Raw genomic sequence first — 18,905 nt, 5'->3', positions numbered from 1 at the left:
TCCTGCCTCACTTCAAAGCACTTCAAAGGCTTACCACCCTTGCCAGTGAATTGGCAGAAAAAGTAGGCATATTTACATCCTTGATTGCAGTTGTAGTAGGAGTTTTGACAGCCATTGGTTGCTGCATTATCCCCTGTGTAAGAGGACTAGTACAGTGGTTAACTGAAACCGCACTACTGAAACAAATGACCATGGAGCCACCACCTTACTCAGATAAGGTGATAATGAGGAGATGGAAAGCAAAGAAAGCAAAGAAGAAGAAATCTACCAAATTACACCTTAGAGAAAGGTTTTGCAAAAATCAACAGTTTATGAAGAAGAAAAGGGGGGAATTGTGGGAATAGAAATGTTGTTTTTGCAGAGTTACATTGTTTAGAGGGAAGGAATGTGGTACTGAGATATGCTTACAGTGATGAGAAAGCTTAGCAGGCGACCTTGTAAAATGCAGACAACCAGATTCCTTAGGACAATATTAGGTGAAAATTGCAGTGTTAAGTCAAGTCAGATAAGTGAAGAAACATTACCCCTTCAAGCAGTAAAAACGTCAAAAGAAATTTGAAATTTAACAGGCCGGCAACCGAAGGCCATGCGTTGTTTGTGAAGCATCAGATAGATTGTGAACCTGGATTACTCACTCAGTGGGGAAACAGGGGAGGGTCATGTCATCAAAAGGTATATAAACTGTGTTTTGGAACTAGTAGGCACGCTCTCCTGCTTGTGGGGCGCCCGCCATTGCAATCACAAATAAATTACTACTTCACTGAGATCCTCGCCTGAGCCTAAGTTATTGGCTACGGAGTGTTTCTCACATAGGGCAGCTCATCCAGCAGCGTGGGCAGGGAGGCCTGAGTGGCACCATCAACAGCATCTTGCTGCTTCTTCTCTGACATGTCCGCATTCTTGATGCCTGCCTTTCAGACAGTCGCGGTTGCCTCCGGGGCTCTGCTCACGTCGCCACTGCTCCGCTTTTAGGGGATTTGCTTCCAGGGCCTAGGAAAGTTGGGGATGCAGTACCCTTGGGGTTGGTTTTGGGCTCTGGGTTTGCCTTATCCCCTGCAGGGGCAGGCGTCTGCCCCTGAGCCCACAGCCCAGGAGCGGCTCCTGCAGTCGTGGCTGCCCCTGCGCGGGCTGCTGCCGCTGCTTCTGGAGCCTTCCTGCAGCCTCTGGCAGCTGGCGCCTGCTTGGCGGCCGCACGTTGGGCTTGGCAGCCTGGGATCTGCGGGCCGTGCCTGCCCATGGAAATCAAAATTGTTCTAAAGGAAAAGAAATTTGTTAAACAGGTCCTAACCCTCGTGAACCCATGTTGGCTGGGAGAAATGACTGCACTGTCCCCCAGGCGCTCTCCAATAACTTCAAGGATAATCTTCTCCCTAATTTTAGCAGGCACTGACCTGAGACTGACAAGCCTGTAATTACCGGGGTCTTCTTTTTGCCCTTCTTGAAAATTGGTACAACTTTTGCCAGCTGCCACTCTACTGGGGCCTCTCCAGATTGCCAAGACCATAGAAAAATAATTGAGAGAGGTCCCGCAATGATGTCAGCCAGCTCTCCAAGCACTCTGGGATGATTCCCATCCAGATGCATGGACTTGTTTGGATCCAAATCTTTTAATTTCAACATTTTAAATTGGGGCTTGGCCCGATTTATACAATATTACAATTATTACAATAAATACAAACAAACAAAAAAAAAACAAAAAAAAAAAAACAATGAATACATTTTGTTGGTATTTTTCCTTTTTATTTCCACAATGTAACACCTTCTGCTATAGCATAATCCCTGCCATTGCCCTTGAAGATCAAGGTTTGTTTCCTCAGGAAGGCTGAAGTAACCAGCCATGGGAGCCAGCAAAGTCCTGTAACCAGATGCAAGTGTCACTAGGAGTCCGTGGTTCTAACCAGACTCAAAAAGAATAGCAACTTGGCTGAGCTAGAAGTAGGTGAAGTGCTTGCTCTCAGAAGTCACGTAGCTGCCACAGTTCCTTCCTGTGATGCAGTGCCAAGTGGGATTCTATTTCTTGTCAAATTCCTTCCCGATGTGCGCAGCAATGCCCTTCTCGATGTGCTTCGCCAAGGTCTGAGTGGCACAATCAACAGCATCTTGCTGCTCCTCCTCTGACATGCCCGCATTCTTGATGCCTGCCTTTCAGAAGGTCGCGGTTGCCTCCGGGGCTCCGCTCCTGACGCCACTGCTCCGCTTTGGGGGGATTTGCTTCCAGGGCCTGAGAAAGCTGGGGATGCAATCTCCCACCACGTGCACAGGCACTTTGCAGCGAACAGGGAACACAGCCAATACCAGCAGCCCTGTTGGCCTGTTGTGGTTTGACTCAGGTGGGCAGCCGAGCTCCACCACAACCGCTCTCTCACTCCCCCTCTCCTCAAAGAGGCAGGGGGAGAAAATACAACACAGAGAACTCGAGGTTTGAGATGAGAAAGGATTAATTAAAGGGAAAGGGAATGGGGAGGAAAAAAAGAAACAAGAGAAACAATAAGTCAGTGCGGAAGCACAGAGAGAGGGAAAAAAAATATTCTCTACTTCATAGAATCATAGAATCATAGAATATCCTGAGTTGGAAGGGACCCTTAAGGATCATCAAGTCCAACTCTTGACACTGCACAGGTCTACCCAAAAGTTCAGACCATGTGACTAAGTGCACAGTCCAATCTCTTCTTAAATTCAGTCAGGCTCGGTGCAGTGACCAGTTCCCTGGGGAGCCTGTTCCAGTGTGCAACCACCCTCGCCGTGAAGAACTTCCTCCTGATGTCAAGCCTAAATTTCCCCTGCCTCAGCTTAACCCCATTCCCGCAGGTCCTGTCACTGGTGTTAATGGAGAAAAGGTCTCCTGCCTCTCGACACCCCCTTACGAGGAAGTTGTAGACTGCGATGAGGTCTTCCCATCAACGAGCGATGTTCGGCCACGTCCTGGGAAGCAGGGCCTCAAAACGCATAGTGGTTGTTCAGGAGGAACAGCCCCCTCCCCCAGGAGAGCCCCCCTTTTTATTGCTGAGTGTGACATCAGGTGTTATGGAATATCCCTTTGGTTGGTTTAGGTCAGCTGCCCTGGCAATGCCCCCTCCCCATCGCTTGCCCACCCCCAGCCTGCTGGCTCTTGGGGGCTTGGAAGGAGTCCTGATGCCGTGCCAGCACTACGCAGCAACAGACACAACACTTGAGCGATATCAGTGCTGCTCCAGCTACGAGTGCAGAGCACAGCACTGTGTGGGCTGCTGCAGGGAAAAGCTGACTCCAGCTCAGACAGACCCAACACAAGTACTGTTTCTGAGAAGCTTCTTAGCTCCTCTCGTAGTGCCTGGACTGCGTGCAGAGTCTTATTTTCTAGTTCTCCAGTGAGTGAAATTCCCTGGTTCGGTTTCCTAGAGGATTATCTGGAGTCCTCGTAATTCTGCGTGCGGTCTCAAGGGGGCTTTGGCGTTGTGGGTCTTCAATAATAGGTACATGTGGAATTATTGCCCCCAGGGTGCAAGCTCCCTTCCAGCCAAGGGGCAGCACCTTCCTGCATTTATTGCCGCAGAGCCAGTACTACCCCTTGCCATGCGGGACAGGCCATCCCCTTACAGGATTCTCATGTTGTATCTGCTGTACAACAACTTCTACTGTTACTGTTACAAGTGTTACTCTAGAGTGAGGAGTCACTCCCTTCACAGCAATACTTTGTCTCAAGCAGATCCAATACTTTGTCTCAAGCACATACACTTACACATATACTTCCTTGCTGGTGCAGCTCCTGCTGCCTCGGCTGCAATGTTAGGGTTAGAGGGAGCATAACTTGATTCCTCCTGCGGAAAAGGAGTCTTATTGTTTACCTGTAAACTTGAAGCGGGAATTTTCATCAGACCTGCGTTGTGGCCAAAGGAGCAAAGTTCCTTTTAATGGCTTTTCAGGCCAGACAATTGGACAATATCTAACCTGTGCTTTTTTATCCTTTTCCCTAGTTTTGGGGTTGTTTTTCCAATTCCTTTTCTTTCTCCCCAAAGGACGAGCTTTACGCACAATTCCGAGGATTGTGCTTCTGAAGATCTCCAAGGATGGAGACGCCACAGCCTCTCTGGGCAACCTGTTCCAGCAAAGACACCGTTGTGTTACCAACACTGTCTCAGCCACAACTCCGAAGCATAGGACCTGCTTCAGCAGCCAGAGAAGCTGCAGGCTAAACAGCAGCGTGGCACAGCTGTGGCTCTGCTGCTGAAAGCTTCTCCACAGCTTGCTCTTAAAGCAAGGAGCAGGAACTAGTCCTGCGGCTGCCCAGGGCTTTCCTCTCGCAGCCCCACCAGAGCCTGCCTCAAGCCACCTCTCTGCCAGCTCCACCGGCTCCCTGGAGCCCACCTTCTCTGGGAGCACTTCACAGTGCCTAGAGCCACAGGCCTCTGGCTGCCCGGACACGGGAGGAATCCCTGCTCCTGCTCCTGCTCCTGCTCCTGCTCCAGCTGCACTGCCAGGGTGGCCTGATGGGCGTCCAAGCTCGAGTGCAGTCTCTGCTGATGTGTGGGCAGTCAGGCAAAAGAGCCAGGAAGCTTACGCGGACGACCGAGCAGAGCATCTCCTGGCAGAGCAGGTAACGCGCAGTTACCTGGGAGCAGTTAGGGAGCTAAGCTGACTGCCCTGAGAAAGACTGAGCTGGGGCTGAGCCGGGGGCACTGGCTGGAAGGAGCCAGAGGTACCTGCCAATGCAGATCCTGCTGTGGGTGTGTGAGACGGTGTCCCTGGGGGGTCTGCCAGAATATGGGCTTGAGGGCCCCATGGCAACCACCGGGGCATTGTGATGCGTACCCAAAGGCCATTGTGACACGGAGGGGTACCCACGGCAACGGTGTCCCTTATAAAGCCCGAGCCCCGGGCTGCCCACTCACTCTCAGGAGAGCAGCTCTGTCAGGAGGCAGCAGCTCCCCTGGGTGCCCGTTGGAGTTCTTGGTCAGAGGACCTGGAGCATAGCATGGAGCAGCAGAATAAGGATGACTCCCAGCCCGCTGAAGGGCAGCGGAGCGTACAGGAGCGGCGCCAGGTGAGGCTCAGGGAGTGAGACAGGGACAGCAGTGTGACGGGATGGCACCGAGAGCACCAGGATGAGGAGAACGGTGCTGGAGCGAGCCGGCCAGCTGGCCCTGAGCCCCTCCGGCCTGGACACAGTTGTTCCCAAACCTGGGGTTTCTCCATGAAGAGCCCACCCCCAGGACAGCCAAAGCCCACGTGGCCCTGGCAGTTCTGTGCCCAGAGGCACAAAGAGCAGCGTGGCCTAATTCAACCTGGCTGTGCGCAGCCAGGAGCTGCCTCCACCGTCCCTCCATGCGGACAGGCTGCCGGTGCGGTCGTGCCCAGAGAGCGTGCATCACACTGGCAGCTGCCACACGGAGTCGGGAGCCCCAGGAGGGTTCGGTCGAACATCTTTGGCAGCCCTGGCAGCCTGCGATGAGCAGGCAGCACTCGCAGGAGGAGACAGGCAGGGCATTACCCTGGCAGGCTGAGCCCCGCTCTGCGTGGGCAGCTGCCAGGGCGTGCCGGGGGCCGCTGCAGGGCAGCTCACAGCAGCACTTCTAGCGGGGACACGGAGCAGAATGGCAGAAATGGCCCAAGTAACTTGGCCTTTCTTCTCGCTTCTCTTGCAGATGGAGAAGAAGCCGCAAGACATCAAGACACTGCCTCACCGTGGGGTGAGGCAGGCCGAGAGAATCCAGCTGCCAGCCCTGCCGCCTTTGCCAAGGCAGGCAGCGACTCCGGCAGCAGCACCCAAGCAAGTGCCTGCGGCACAGGCATCATCGTCTGAAAGGGCCACTTGCAAGCTGCCCCCTCTGCAAGCAGCAGCCTCTGCTTCTTCAGGGGGAGGAAGGGCAAAGTCATTGGGAACAGAGGCCCGCAGCCAGCAAGAGCTTTTGCCACCTCTTCCCTGCATCTCTGGCAACAGGGAGAGAGCAGAGAGGGCAGAGAGGCGGGAACGTGGCCCACACAGCCCTGTGGCCCCTGACGAGGTCATGGGCAATGCAATACGGTCCTTCGTGTCCACTGTTATAACAAACGCTCTAGCCTGCAATGAGGGAGCCAGCAGCAAGGCAAGGCTTTCTCCCTCAGGCAGAGGTCCCAGGACCAAAGGCCCCAGAACACCACCTCTCACCACAGCAGCGGCCCAAAACTCGAAGAGTCGGCAGTCGTCCAAAAGCAGCCTTGCATCCCCTGCCGAAGAAATGGAAGACCGAGTAAAGGCCTTTGTCTCCACTGCAATAAGAAATGGCCTTGCCTGGAACCAGGGAGCCATGAGGGAGGCAAGGCTTCCTCCTGTGGGCAGACCTCCCACGAGCAAAGGACACAGAACACCACCTCAGCCCGCAACTGGGCCCCAGAATTTAAAGAAGAGCTGGCACCCTGCCCCACACAGCCCTGCAGAATCTTGCATGGCACTGCAGGACACAGCACACACCCGCGTGTCTGAAGTGCTGCAGAAGACGCAAAAAAGCTGGGAACACGGCCAACGATCAGCAGCACTTGGGGACCTGGCACAAACGGGGTGCAAATTGAGAGCAACAAGTTCAGCCGGGGTCCAGACAGACCTGGAGAGGACGTGGACGACTTCTCTGCCAGGGCCTGATTCCCGGGTATGCGCAGGAGCAAGGGCTTCCAGCAGAGACCCTGCAGCAGCTAGCCCAGGCCAGGGTAAGAAGAAAAAACAACAGAGAGAGAAACACGTCAAACCCAGGCAGGGGACAGGCAACGAGGGGACAAGCCAAAGCCGGGGCAAGAAAGAGAGCAGTCCTGGGGGATGGGATGAAGAGGAGGAGATCGTCATCATCAACTCCTGGATCAACCCCAGGTTCGCCAGCCTCTTCACAGACGCACAGGACGTTCCCCAGGAAGAGGGCAGCGCAGCCAGCAGTGTGGACAGGGAGGCAGCAGCAGAAGCAAAACACCCAGCAAGCGCCTCTCCTGGCTCGCTGCAAACCATGGACACTGTCCCATCAGCTGCTCCCCAGGAAGAAATTCCTGGGGAAGAGAGGCACAGCACGCCTCTCACTTCAACAACAGCAGCACAGAGCAGGCCAGCAAGTCCTCCAGCAGCCCCTGCTCTGGAAGATGAGGGACACAGAGCGCCTCCCCTGACACGTGGGGCTCAACAGTCAAAACCATCGGGCTCTCCAAGCCCCAGTGAGCACAGCACTGCGGTGACGGTTGAGAGCCAGGGACGTGCCCGACATGCCTCCAGTGCCTGTGATGACGAGCTGGATGAACGAGTCAAGACCATCGTTTCCACAGTCCTACGCCGTGCTGTAGCCATGAGCCAGGGAGCCGTGAGCAAGGCACCAAGTGCTCCCTCGGCCACAGGACCCAGCGTGCCTCCTCCCACAGCAGAGCCTGCAGACGCTACATCCTCAGCATCTGCCTTGGCTGGAGCACTGGGGGACCTGGCACACACGGGGAGCACAGGGAGAGCAACGAGATCAGCCGGGGTCCAGACAGACATGGAGAGGAGGCGGACCACTGCTCTGCCAGGGCCTGATTCCCGGGTATGCGCAGGAGCAAGGGCTTCCAGCAGAGACCCTGCAGCAGCTAGCCCAGGCCAGGGTAAGAAGAAAAAACAACAGAGAGAGAAACACGTCAAACCCAGGCAGGGGACAGGCAACGAGGGGACAAGCCAAGGCCGGGGCAAGAAAGAGAGCAGTCCTGGGGGATGGGATGAAGAGGAGGAGATCGTCATCATCAACTCCTGGATCAACCCCAGGTTCGCCAGCCTCTTCACAGACGCACAGGACGTTCCCCAGGAAGAGGGCAGCGCAGCCAGCAGTGTGGACAGGGAGGCAGCAGCAGAAGCAAAACACCCAGCAAGCGCCTCTCCTGGCTCGCTGCAAACCATGGACACTGTCCCATCAGCTGCTCCCCAGGAAGAAATTCCTGGGGAAGAGAGGCACAGCACGCCTCTCACTTCAACAACACCGGCACAGAGCAGGCCAGCAAGTCCTCCAGCATCCCCTGCTCTGGAAGATGAGGGACACAGAGCGCCTCCCCTGACACGTGGGGCTCAACAGTCGAAGCCATCAGCCTGTGCAAGCCCCAGTGAGCACAGCGCTGCCGTGATGGTGGAGAGCCAGGGACGTGCCCGACATGCCTGCAGTGTCTCTGATGAAGAGCTGGATGAAAGAGTTGACACCATCGTGGCTGCAGTCCTACTCCACTCTGTAGCCATCATCCAGGGAGCGGGAGCCCCAAGCAAGGCAGCAAGTGCTCCCTGGGTCACAGTGCCCAGGGTGCCTCCTCCCACACCAGAGCCTGCAGAATGTACATCCTCGGCCTCTGCCTTGGCCAGAGGCCCTGTGGGGGAGGCCAGTGAAGCCCCTCTCGCTGCAGCAGCAACGCCACAAGAAGAAGGTGGAGAAGGGGCTTCTCCTTTGGCTGCAGAGCCTCTCCGGGAGGCCATCACAGATCTCCGCCCAGCAGCAGCTGACAAAGCAGGAGCAGCAGCCACTCCCTTGGTTCCTGGGCACCAGGTAAGCACAGCACACGTGGTGGGCACCAGGCATCCAGGGCAGCCCCAGGCAGAAGCAGTGCATTGGGTGTGCGTGCCGGGAGCTGCTTGCTGCTCTGCATTTCCACATGGCCCAGGCACAAGGGCTGACATCCCTTTCCTCAGCTGCCCGTGCTCTTCCTCTCCCCATGCAGGTGGCCATCGAGCAGGGAGGCCAAGCGCAGTCCTCCTCCTGCACCAAAGATACGCCAGCGGATGAGCCAGCAACATCCCAGACACAAGCGCCGTCCCAGGATCTGTTGGCCGGGCCTGTTCAGCGCAGCGAGCAGCACCAAGCACAAGGTTGGCAGCACCACGCGCAGGGGGGCTGGCTGGTCCTGGGCCACCCCTCCCCGGGGAAAGGCCTTGGAGGGGGGGACAGGCTCGCCCAACACCCGCTCAGGCCCTAACCTACACCTCTGTGTCCCCCACAGGCACCCTTGACCTCGCACAAGCCCCAGCGCGCCAGCCACGGCCCTCCCGCATCAGGAGGGCACTTCGCGCGCTGCGCAGGGCTTTCCGCTGCAGCTGCATCGCAGGACAGCGAGAGTAGCCGCGCCCGGCTGTGCCAGTCCCAGGAGGATGCTCGGAGCTGGCAGCTGACCCTCAGGAAGCTTTGCAGCGCCCACGGAAGCATCACTGCGAGGCACAGGACAGCGCCCCAGGAATTCAGATGCCCCACCACATCCTGCCCCCAGCCTCAGCTCAGCTGCAGCTGCTTTCTGCTTTCTGCTCTGAATAAAAGCTCAGGCAGACTTTTGCCCCCAGTGCTCCTCTCTGTGCCATTGATCTCAGGAGAAAGAGTGGTGCAGGCCATGCCAACCCGGGGCCTCTCACAGTCAGAGAAGTACAGAATCATAGAATCTACCACTGAACCATGTCCCTCAGCACCAGATCTACATGGCTTTCAAATGCCTCCAGGGATGGTGACTCAACTACTTCCCTGGGCAGCCTGTTCCAATGCTTCACAACCCTTTTGTTGAAGACTTTTTGCCTAAACCTAAACCTAAATCCACCTAAACCTCCCGCGGCCCCACTTTTTCCTCTTCTCCTACCGCCTGTTGCTTGGGAGATGGGACTGACCCCCACCGCACTACAACCTTCTCTGAGGTCCTTGTACACAGTGATAAGGTCTCCCCCAAGCCTCCTTTCCTCTAGGCTACATAACCCCAGCTCCCTCAGCACTCCTCACACGACTTGCTCCCTGGGCCCTTCGGCTGCTCCCTTCCCCTTCCTTGGACATGCTCCAGGACCTCCACGTCCTTCCTGCAGTGAGGGCCCCAAAACTGAACAGGGTATTCATGGCGCGACCTCACCAGAGCTGAGTACAGGGGGAGAATCAGGTTCACAAACCACGCGATGCTTACTACTACACCATATATGTACAATTTTATTTGACCAACCTTTATTTTCCCCTCTTCCTTTTTTTTTTTTAATTATTTTTTTCTTCATTTCTCGTGACCAGAATGCCCGTTATTTATTTATTTATTTATTTGTTTGTTTGTTTGTTTGTTACTGATTTTTGCCCTGTTTCTCCTGCTTTTCTTAGCTATCCTCCTCATTTTGTGACTGTGGGACATTCCCCTTATCTGCTTAAAATACTTCACCTGGTATGCTACTGCCATGCCCGCACAATCCCTTTTGAAAATGCAGGGTTAGTGGAATTTTCCACTGCAAGAACCTGACATGCTGTCTGCAGCCTGCAAGCTCTCCTGATGTGCTGTCAGCAGCCTGCAAGCACGCAAGGGGAGGAAGTGCTGCAACAGCCGTTGCTCACCAAGCAGCTGCCCGGCAAGGAAAAGACAGTCAGTAGGACATGTGTCAGGACACTTTTCCTGCCGATGCGGCCAAATTCACCTGAGAAAGAAACAGGAAAAGTCTCTTTCTTTCTTATGTGGGACTCCGGGAAGACAGGCAAAGTTCTCCAAGAGCTGAAAAGTGGGCTTCTTTACCTGGAGGAGCTCAAAGCAAAAAACAAGAGCAGCCCCACTTTAATAAGGAAGGAGGCACCCAGCCCAGGTACTAAGACACGCTGAAAAGCAAGAAAGGAGGAACAGTATTTAAGCATTTCTGGCACTGGAAATGCAGCGCGGGGCTTCCCCAACAAAGAAGATGGGCCCTTGTGCTTTGGCCACTGCTCATGGGAAGGTGCCAGATGGCGTCACTGCGGAGAGCCCTGGAGATGGCCTCAGTGTCTGGGAGCTTCCCAGCTCCCTCCTTTTTGCCCCCTACAGAAGAGCTGGGCTAGGAAGAGCACAGCCAACACCCTCAGCTCAGGAAAAACCCTCCACGGGGTTCCCAACTAATAGGGAAAGCCTTGAGAACCGGCTCCGGCTACATGCTGGCTTGCCCACTCGGGCCACAGGCAACGCACAAGCGCCAGGCAGTACGCATCCCGTCCTTCTGCTGGAGCTGGGCTCTTCTGTTGTGCATATTGCCAGAGCAGCAAGGGGCCCCTGGCACACCTGCACTTTGCAGGCTACCGCTGGGGCGTTTCTTCTGCTTGAGGAGGCGGGCTGTGGGGTGGCAGCTGCAGGAAGGAGCAGGCTACGAGGGCAGGACGAGGCTGCAAAGCCCACCTTGTTCAGTGCGAACTGCCTGTGCACGTGGTGGGGTATTGCATCCCCAACGTGCCCAGCCCCTGGAAAGCAAATGCCCCAAATCTCCTTTCAGCCATGCCCTGGGGACGGCAACAAGGCCGCCAATGCCATGCTGCAGGCTGGCACGGCCTGCAGATGCCAGGCTGCCAAGCCCAACGTGTGGCCGCCAAGCAGGCGCCAGCTGCCAGAGGCTGCAGGAAGGTTCCAGAAGCAGCGGCAGCAGCCCGCGCAGGGGCAGCCGCGAGTGCAGGAGCCGCTCCTGGGCTCTGGGCTCAGCGGCAGACGCCTGCCCCTGCAGGGAACGAGGCCCACCCAGAGCCTGCCCAGTGGCATGGGCCTGCCCAGACATCCTGGGGGGAAGCCCTGGCCGCAACAAGTGAGCGGGGGGCATGCAGAAGCCCCTCACAAATGCTGACGAAAAACAGGGCTCACAAAGTGAGAGGCAACCCTGCAAGACTTGGAGCAAAGAGGCACTGCCTCTCCAGACAGCACAAAGTTTCCTTCAGCACAAAGAAAAGGAAAGGCCTCTTGGCTCTAGATGCCGCCCGACACCACTGACAGCCGTGCTGCAGACAGGCCAAGGCCTCAGCCAGCTTGTGGCGCGGGGGGGCAGGCAGAACTGCCAAATGGCCGCCAGGGCTGTCAGAGGAAGGGTCAGGAGCTGCCCTGTCGGGGAGCAGCTTTTCTCTCTCTCTCTGTGCACTCAGGGAGCATCTTTCCTGTAGGGCCACCAGCGAGCTCAGCAACCCGGTACCGAGAATGAAGCTCTCTCATTTCTGGCCCGTACAAACCTCGAGCAGGCCCTGCGGAGCGTGCACAGTGATCCATTCGGGTGTGGAAAAAAAACTGTAGAACAGCCGTTTATTTGTTTATTAAATCTTAATGAAATAAAGATAAATATTATTGAAATAAAGATAAATATTACATCTTAATGAAATGAAATTAGAAATGTGTGTAGAGCGCAATCGCGGAAGCAAGACAGAGGCTGTGCGCCGCAGCCCAGTGATTTTCCAGGCCTCCTTTCTCTTCTCCATCACTTTCCCCGCCTGCACACTCCGTACTAATTGGTAGCTGCGTCAACAGAGAAAAAAACTCTCAGGTAGGATCTGAAGGTCCCCAGCTCTGCCTGCCCCCAGCCCCAGGAGCAGGGAGCACAGCCCCCTTCCACTGTGGGTACGTGACTGTCGGCTGCAGGGGAGCTTCAGGACTTTGGGTCTGCAGAGGAACGTCTGGAGGCAAGGTCCTCTCCACGGTCATTGCCTCCCCGAAGCAGCCAGGGGATGGAGAGCCAAAGCCCAGAGCTGAGCAACCCGCATGCTGGATCCCTCGGGCAGCCTGTTGCAGCTCAGCTTTTCCTGGCCTTTGTGGGAGCTGGCCCACACTTACCTGGCACTTGATTTGCTGAGGGGAGCTGCCTCAGCCTTCTTTGCTGGAGGGAGAGGGATGAGGACATGCTGATGCTTCATCTCCACTGGTACCAGCTGCAGAGCGTTCTTCAGGTCCATGAGTGCCATGGAGGAAGCACACCCCCTCTGCAGCCTCTGCATTTCCACCTGCGTCTTCTGCTACAGGAGAAGAAGAAAGAAGGAACATTTTTAGATGGGGGTGCTAACGTGGGAGCTGTCCCATGGCAGTGGGGCAGTCGTCCCCTCAGGGTTTCCCCAGCCTCAGGGCAGTTTCCCTGCAGCCTGCTTTCTCTCAGAAAGGCAGCATGAAAGGGTCAGCCTCTGAAACTAAGGGCAAGAACACTTTCACTGCAGTGGGCTTTGGAGGAGCCCTCGCCCTTCAAAATATAAAACAAGGCTCAGAAAGGGCAGATTTTTCTCTTGGAGAGAAGCTTCCTTGCAGAGCTAAGAGGGGAAGAGTGTTCACATGGCCCCCTGAGAGAAGAGAAAGGTTCCATCTGGAGTGCTTGAAAGCACTTGGCATACCCAGATACTCTCTCTCCCGTTCGTTTTGCCACGAGCCTTGCACTGTGCCCACATGTTCTGTCTCTCCCATTCTTTCTTCAGCTGCTCCTCAACCAACAATGCCTGCAGAGTTTTCTCATCTTCTTGCCGGTACAGGCAGCATATTTCCTACAGGAGAGAAGGGCATGCAACGATCAGAGAAACATCAAATCTCCACAAAGGCAACCCGTGAAACAACCCGGCAATGGGCACACAGATCCAGTGGCTACATGTCCTGCTCTCCATGTCACTTACCATGACAGCCCCAGAATGCGGAGAAAAGCGGCACTGCTCGCTCCAGACAGCACAAAGTTTCCTTCAGCACAAAGAAGAAGAAAGGCCTCTTGGCTCTAGATGCCACCCGACACCACTGACAGCCGTGCTGGGGACAGCCCAAGGCCTCAGCCAGCTTGTGGCGCGGGGGGCAGGCAGAACTGCCAAATGGCCGCCAGGGCTGTCAGAGGGTGGGGCTGGAGCCGCCCTGTCAGGGAGCAGCTTTTCTCTCTCTCTCCCTGCATTCAGGGAGCACTTTCCTGTAGATCCCCTTTCCTGTAGGGCCACAGCTGAGCCGAGCATGCCAGCACTGAGAAGGAAACTCTCTCAGTCCCATACAAACCTCGAGAGTGCCCCAGGGGGTGTGCAAGGTGATCCATTTGGGTGTGGGAAGGAAATGCTAGAACTGCCATTTGTTTATTCATGAAATCTCGAAAGGGAATAAGGAAGAAGGAATGCTTCACGAGTGTTTAATATAGAGCTTGTGCCTGGCACCCTCCCTCAGTGTCTCCATGTGTCAGATGGCCACGTCGCACGTGGTCTGTGAGGGACGAGCGTGTGCCCCACAACACGGAGGGCTTCTCCGTGGCACCCTCACTCGGTCACAAGCTTTCAGCATTATGTGACGTAGCAGATTACATGGGCCGGGTTCAGTAGACTTCAGGATGATGTGCTTAAAAGGGATTTGAAGAAATCAGTTCAAAGGATGCCTATAGATTGGGATCTCTAAGGCCAAAGGCAGCAATTCAGCAAGAGGTATTCCACCCAAGTGGAATTGACAGCAACTTGCATCGAGGCTGCCTGATGAGGGATCAAAGTCCCCGAAAGTTTTAGGAGGAGAGAATGAAAACTGTGAGAGCATGTGAGAGAAAGAGAGCTCTTCACTTTCTTGTATGAGTGATGTGACCAAAACAATCAACTTGTCCTTCAGTTTTGTGCTGTGCAGATTTAAAGTCCCTGGGATAGGCTTTGGCCCTGCTGGCTTTCCTTCCTTTCTCCCAAGTTTCAAACTCTCTCTCTCTCTCTGTTTTTTGGCCATGTGCAGACCCGAGAGGTCATGGAAAAGCCGTTTCCCAAAAAGAGGCTCTTAACTCCAAAGCTCCCGTGGCAGCAGTACCAACAGGGAAGGAAGACTTGTTGCTAATTCTGGGCTGAGTGAGGAGTGAGGGCAGGTGCTGATGCCTTTTTTTTTTTTTCCCTGGGACCAAAGGGAAGGTTGCAGTGAGCCGTTACCTTGGAAGTTCCACCACCCTGGAAGGATCAAGAGCTCCCAGCTCTTCCCAGCTCTCCAGGCACAGGCAGGATCTGATGCTGGATCCTAAGGGCACCTGGCTTTCAGCAAGGGAGAATCAGCAGCCTCAGCTAGGAGGCCTTCGTGGCTGTCTTGGCAGGCCACGAGTGGTGCTACTTGAACTGCTTAACAGTCCCACAAAAATTGTGAGGTGGATTATTGAGGGAACAGAGCATCTCTCCTATGAAGAGAAGCTGGGAGAGCTGGGACTGTTTAGCCTGGAGAAGAGAAAGCTCAGGGGGGATCAGTGGATAACTGCATGCCTGCGGGCAGGGTGCAAAGGCAATGGAGCCAGGCTCATTTCAGTGGAGCCCAATGACAGGACAGGAGGCGATGGGCACAGAAGCAAACACAGTAGCTTCCACCTGAACCTAACCTCAGGATCCATTTCTGTAGTGTGTGGGTGAGCGAGTCCTCTCACGGGTTCTCCAGTGAGGCTGTAGAGTCTCCCTCCTCAAGGGGAGACACTTGAAAGCCATCTCCACAGGACATGCTCCTTGGACACTGGTGCTGGGTGGCAATGTTTGAGCAGGGGGTTGGCCAAGCTGACCTCTTCAGGTACCTTCCAACCTCAACCATTCTGTGTTTCTGTGAAATCAGAACACTACAAAGCCCGTGCTGGTCCTTCCAGCAGGAAGCAAAAGACTTTATTGGGCTCGCAGCTGCTCACAGCTGCGAGGGGTCCTCGCTGGTTTCCCTGATGCTTGTGTCATCTTTGGCATTGGAAGCACAGGGATTTTCTCACCAATGCTAGGGAGAGAAAAAGAAAGGGTTCAAGTTTCTGTTCCAGTGAGGGCAGCGGAGTGACACTCCCTGCTCCCTTCAGCCCCAGTCCTGCGAAGTGTGCATATGCAGGAGTCCCAAGGCTCTGTGTGGCCTTGCGGGGGCCCCTCGAGTCCCAGCCAGTGACAGGGAATCTACGCAGCGCCAGGCCGAGGCGCTGTGTGAGGCCAGGCTGGAGACCTTTGGCCAAGCAGCTACGGAAGGCCAGGGCAAGGGTTCTCGTGAGCCCAGGGGCCTCATTGCCCAAGGAAGGGGCTGTTGCTAGTGGAATGAAGGCTGTTGCAGGAGAGGTTTACCAAATCAGAAGATCCTCTGCAGAATTTCCAGGGATGTCGACAGCTCTGCTCTTGGTCTTGTCTTTCTGCAGGACCTCTTTTCTCTTCACCAGCTGTTTCCTCACCCGCACACTCCGCACTGAAAGGCAGCTGCAGCAACAGAGAAAATAAACTCTCAGGTGGGCTCTGAAGGTCCCCACCTCTGGCTGCCCAAAAGCAAGGAGCACAGCCTCCTTCCATTGTGGGTGCGTCACTGTCAGCTGCAGGGGAGCTTTAGGACTTTGGGTCTGCAGGGGGACAGCTGGAGGCAGGGCCTCTCCACGGTCATTCCCTCTGTGAAGCAGCCAGGGGATGGAGAGCCAAAGCCCAGAGCTGAGCAACCCACATGCTGGATCCCTCGGGCAGCCTGATGCAGCTCAGCTTTTCCTGGCCTTTTTGGGTGCTGGCCCACACTTACTTGGCACTTGGTTTGCTCAGAGGAGCTGCCTCAGCCTTCTTCTCCGGCGGGTGAGGGACGAGGACATGCTGCTCTTTCATGTCCACTGGCACCATCTGCAGAGACTTTTTCAGTTCCACAAGTGCCATGGAGGATGCACTCTCTGTCTGAAGCCTCTGCATTTCCACCTGCGTCTTCTGCTACAGGAGAAGAAGAAAGAAGGAACATTTTTAGATGGGGGTGCTAACGTGGGAGCTGTCCCATGGCAGTGGGGCAGTCGTCCCCTCAGGGTTTCCTCAGGCTCAGGGCAGTTTCCCTGCAGCCTGCTTTCTCTCAGAAAGGCAGCATGAAACGGTAACACCCTCAGCCTCTGAAACTAAGGGCAAGAACACTTTCACTGCAGTGGGCTTTGGAGGAGCCCTCGCCCTTCAAAATATAAAACAAGGCTCAGAAAGGGCAGATTTTTCTCTTGGAGAGAAGCTTCCTTGCAGAGCTAAGAGGGGAAGAGTGTTCACATGGCCCCCTGAGAGAAGAGAAAGGTTCCTTCTGGAGTGCTTGAAAGCACTTGGCATACCCAGATACTCTCTCTCCCGTTCGTTTTGCCACGAGCCTTGCACTGTGCCCACATGTTCTGTCTCTCCCATTCTTTCTTCAGCTGCTCCTCAACCAACAATGCCTGCAGAGTTTTCTCATCTTCTTGCTGGTACAGGCAGCATATTTCCTACAGGAGAGAAGGGCATGCAACGATCAGAGAAACATCAAATCTCCACAAAGGCAACCCGTGAAACAACCCGGCAATGGGCACACAGATCCAGTGGCTACCTGTCCTGCTCTCCGTTGACCTTCACAGGCAGGGGCTTGATTTTGGGGCCAGGCTGCAGCACAGTGCTTGCCCTTCCCCTCTTCTGCCATTTTTGAGTTGCTCTCCTGACTTGCTGTTGGCATTCTGCAAGCACACAAGAGGAGGATTTGCTGTTAGAGATTTTGCTCAACAACCAGGTGCCCAGCGAGGAAACAGCAGTTGGTGGGACATGTGTTGGGACCTCTGTAAAGTTCACTAAGTCCCTGAGCCAAGGAAAGCCGCTCAATGACTCAAGGAGAAGAGCCCAGGGGCTGCCTCCTCCAGTTCCCCCCAAGCCTTACCTGGGTGAAGGCACTTTTTCCCCTGCAGCCTGGCCCAGATATGCCTCCCCTTTCATCTTGGAGAGTCTGGATAGAGAGAGACTCTTGGGTGTAAGCAGCTGGCTCTTAATAGGAGGCATCCCTGTAAGGAGGAAACGAGAAGGCTCGTCAGTGCTGCTCCTTGGTGGCCACACAAAGAGGCAGGGAATGAGCCTCCCTGCTGGATCCGGTGCTACTTGTAAAAGGCAGAGCAAGCTGGGAGATGGGTTGGCCTAGAAGGGAGTCTCCTTGGCCACTGGCATTTCACGGGTGGGGATGGGAGTCATCTGCACAGGACATGCTCCTTGGACACTGGTGCTGGGTTGCCCAGTTTGAGCAGGGGTTTGGCCAAGCTGACGTCTTCAGGTAGCTCCCATCCTAAAACCATTCTGTGTTCTGGGAAATCGGCACACTACGAAGCCCGTGCTGGTCCCTCCAGCAGGAAGTAACAGTCTTTATTGGGCTCGCAACTGCTCAGGTGGGGATGGGAGTCCTGGGACTCCCTGCTGCCACTGTACCCCACATTCTACCTTTGGACACATCTCATCCAGAGTGGGGCTTTCAGTAGACAGGAGCTCCAGGAGGCCAGCGTGGAAGAGGCCTGAGCACTATCGAATGCTACGGGAAGCTCTGGGCTGCCCTGCCATTCTGGTTCCTACGAAGGCCCAGCAGAGCTACTGCCGCAGGGAACTGGGGTCAGAGGAGGGGCCTCATCCTGTGCAAAGCGCAGCCTTCCAGCTTTGTCTCTGTACCCCTTGCCCTCAGGAGGACATTCAGAAGGGAAGGGCAGAGAGGTCGCCCAGGGGCTGTCACTCCCAAGAGCCCGCTCTCACATTACCTCTTCTGGTAGACTCTCCCTCCACACTTGCGTCTCCCTTCTTCTCCAAAGCAGAACCCTTGGGTGCTTGGAGAGACCCTTCCCCTGCAGCTCTTCCCCGAGGTATGTAGAGCCCAATCCTGGAAGAAAGACCAAGGCAGTGTGACTCCAGGGCACCATATTCTAGGGCTGTAGGGTGCTGGTCCTGGTGCCAGCATCTGAGAGGGGCTTGCTATGGGCTGGGCAGGGAATAGACATCCTCCCAGCCCTTGGTACACAAAGAGAATGCCCCCAAAACAAGCAAGAATCGGTGTGGAGTGGAGGAGGAAACAGTGCTTGGAGAAGTCTCCCTCCAGCTCCTCCCTGAGCACCGGGCAAGCCCTGGCACTGCTGATCTGTTGGAGAGGAGCTGAAAAGCTGCCAAAACTCTCAGCCGAGGGCTGCAGAAGCAATGCACCCACCTGGGAAAGATGATGACACCTCGAGAAGCTGGATGTGAGACCATGCTTTTTCTCTCCGATGTGGCCAAATCCGTTGTGCTTAACCTCTGCAGGAGAGACAGTCGTGGGTGAGACCATGGCCAGGAAGGGATGCCCTTGCCAACAAAGCTCTCTCTTGCTCTTGCTTTTCAACCCTGCCTGGGCTGGCTGGTGCATGGTCTCTGCTGGCAGTTGGTTTTCTTGCACCTCCCCGACAATCGAACGCTGGCAGAGCAGCGGTCCACCTGCTCTCCATGTCAGTCTGGACGCCGGCTGATCTTGTTGCTGTCACTGGGCACCCCATGTGTGCCGGGTCCCCCAGTGCTGCCGGTCGTTGG

At 55.4% G+C, this 18,905-nt stretch overlaps 2 protein-coding genes and 1 pseudogene across 2 annotated transcripts in view; 1 reads left to right on the top strand and 2 right to left on the bottom strand.

Annotated features, from left to right (window-relative positions):
- LOC137847173 (coiled-coil domain-containing protein 81-like) overlaps positions 1 to 18,905 on the bottom strand; it is a 68,018-nt gene that overhangs the window by 31,488 nt on the left and 17,625 nt on the right. Inside the window, exons 6-13 of the mRNA XM_068665539.1 lie at positions 18,550 to 18,635; positions 18,110 to 18,228; positions 17,254 to 17,374; positions 16,933 to 17,056; positions 16,685 to 16,831; positions 16,132 to 16,310; positions 15,696 to 15,824; positions 14,562 to 15,366 (exon numbers count right to left, since the gene is read on the bottom strand). Of these exons, the coding sequence (XP_068521640.1) occupies positions 15,264 to 15,366; positions 15,696 to 15,824; positions 16,132 to 16,310; positions 16,685 to 16,831; positions 16,933 to 17,056; positions 17,254 to 17,374; positions 18,110 to 18,228; positions 18,550 to 18,635 (1,008 nt within the window). The 3' untranslated portion in view covers positions 14,562 to 15,263. Of the gene's footprint in view, positions 15,367 to 15,695; positions 15,825 to 16,131; positions 16,311 to 16,684; positions 16,832 to 16,932; positions 17,057 to 17,253; positions 17,375 to 18,109; positions 18,229 to 18,549; positions 18,636 to 18,905 lie in introns of the transcript that reaches the window.
- Positions 1,216 to 3,851, bottom strand: LOC137850024 (dynein light chain 1, cytoplasmic-like; annotated as a pseudogene).
- LOC137847093 (CRACD-like protein) lies at positions 4,263 to 9,271 on the top strand. Its single transcript, XM_068665401.1, has 4 exons — positions 4,263 to 4,573; positions 5,622 to 8,486; positions 8,659 to 8,806; positions 8,938 to 9,271. The coding sequence occupies exons 2-4, from the start codon at positions 5,622 to 5,624 to the stop codon at positions 9,054 to 9,056; spliced, it is 3,132 nt and encodes a 1,043-aa protein (XP_068521502.1). The 5' UTR covers positions 4,263 to 4,573; the 3' UTR covers positions 9,057 to 9,271.

The sequence above is a fragment of the Anas acuta genome, chromosome 1 (assembly GCF_963932015.1).
Source record: "Anas acuta chromosome 1, bAnaAcu1.1, whole genome shotgun sequence".
Classification (NCBI taxonomy): Eukaryota; Metazoa; Chordata; class Aves; order Anseriformes; family Anatidae; genus Anas; species Anas acuta.
This window is presented reverse-complemented; position numbering and strand designations above follow the sequence as displayed.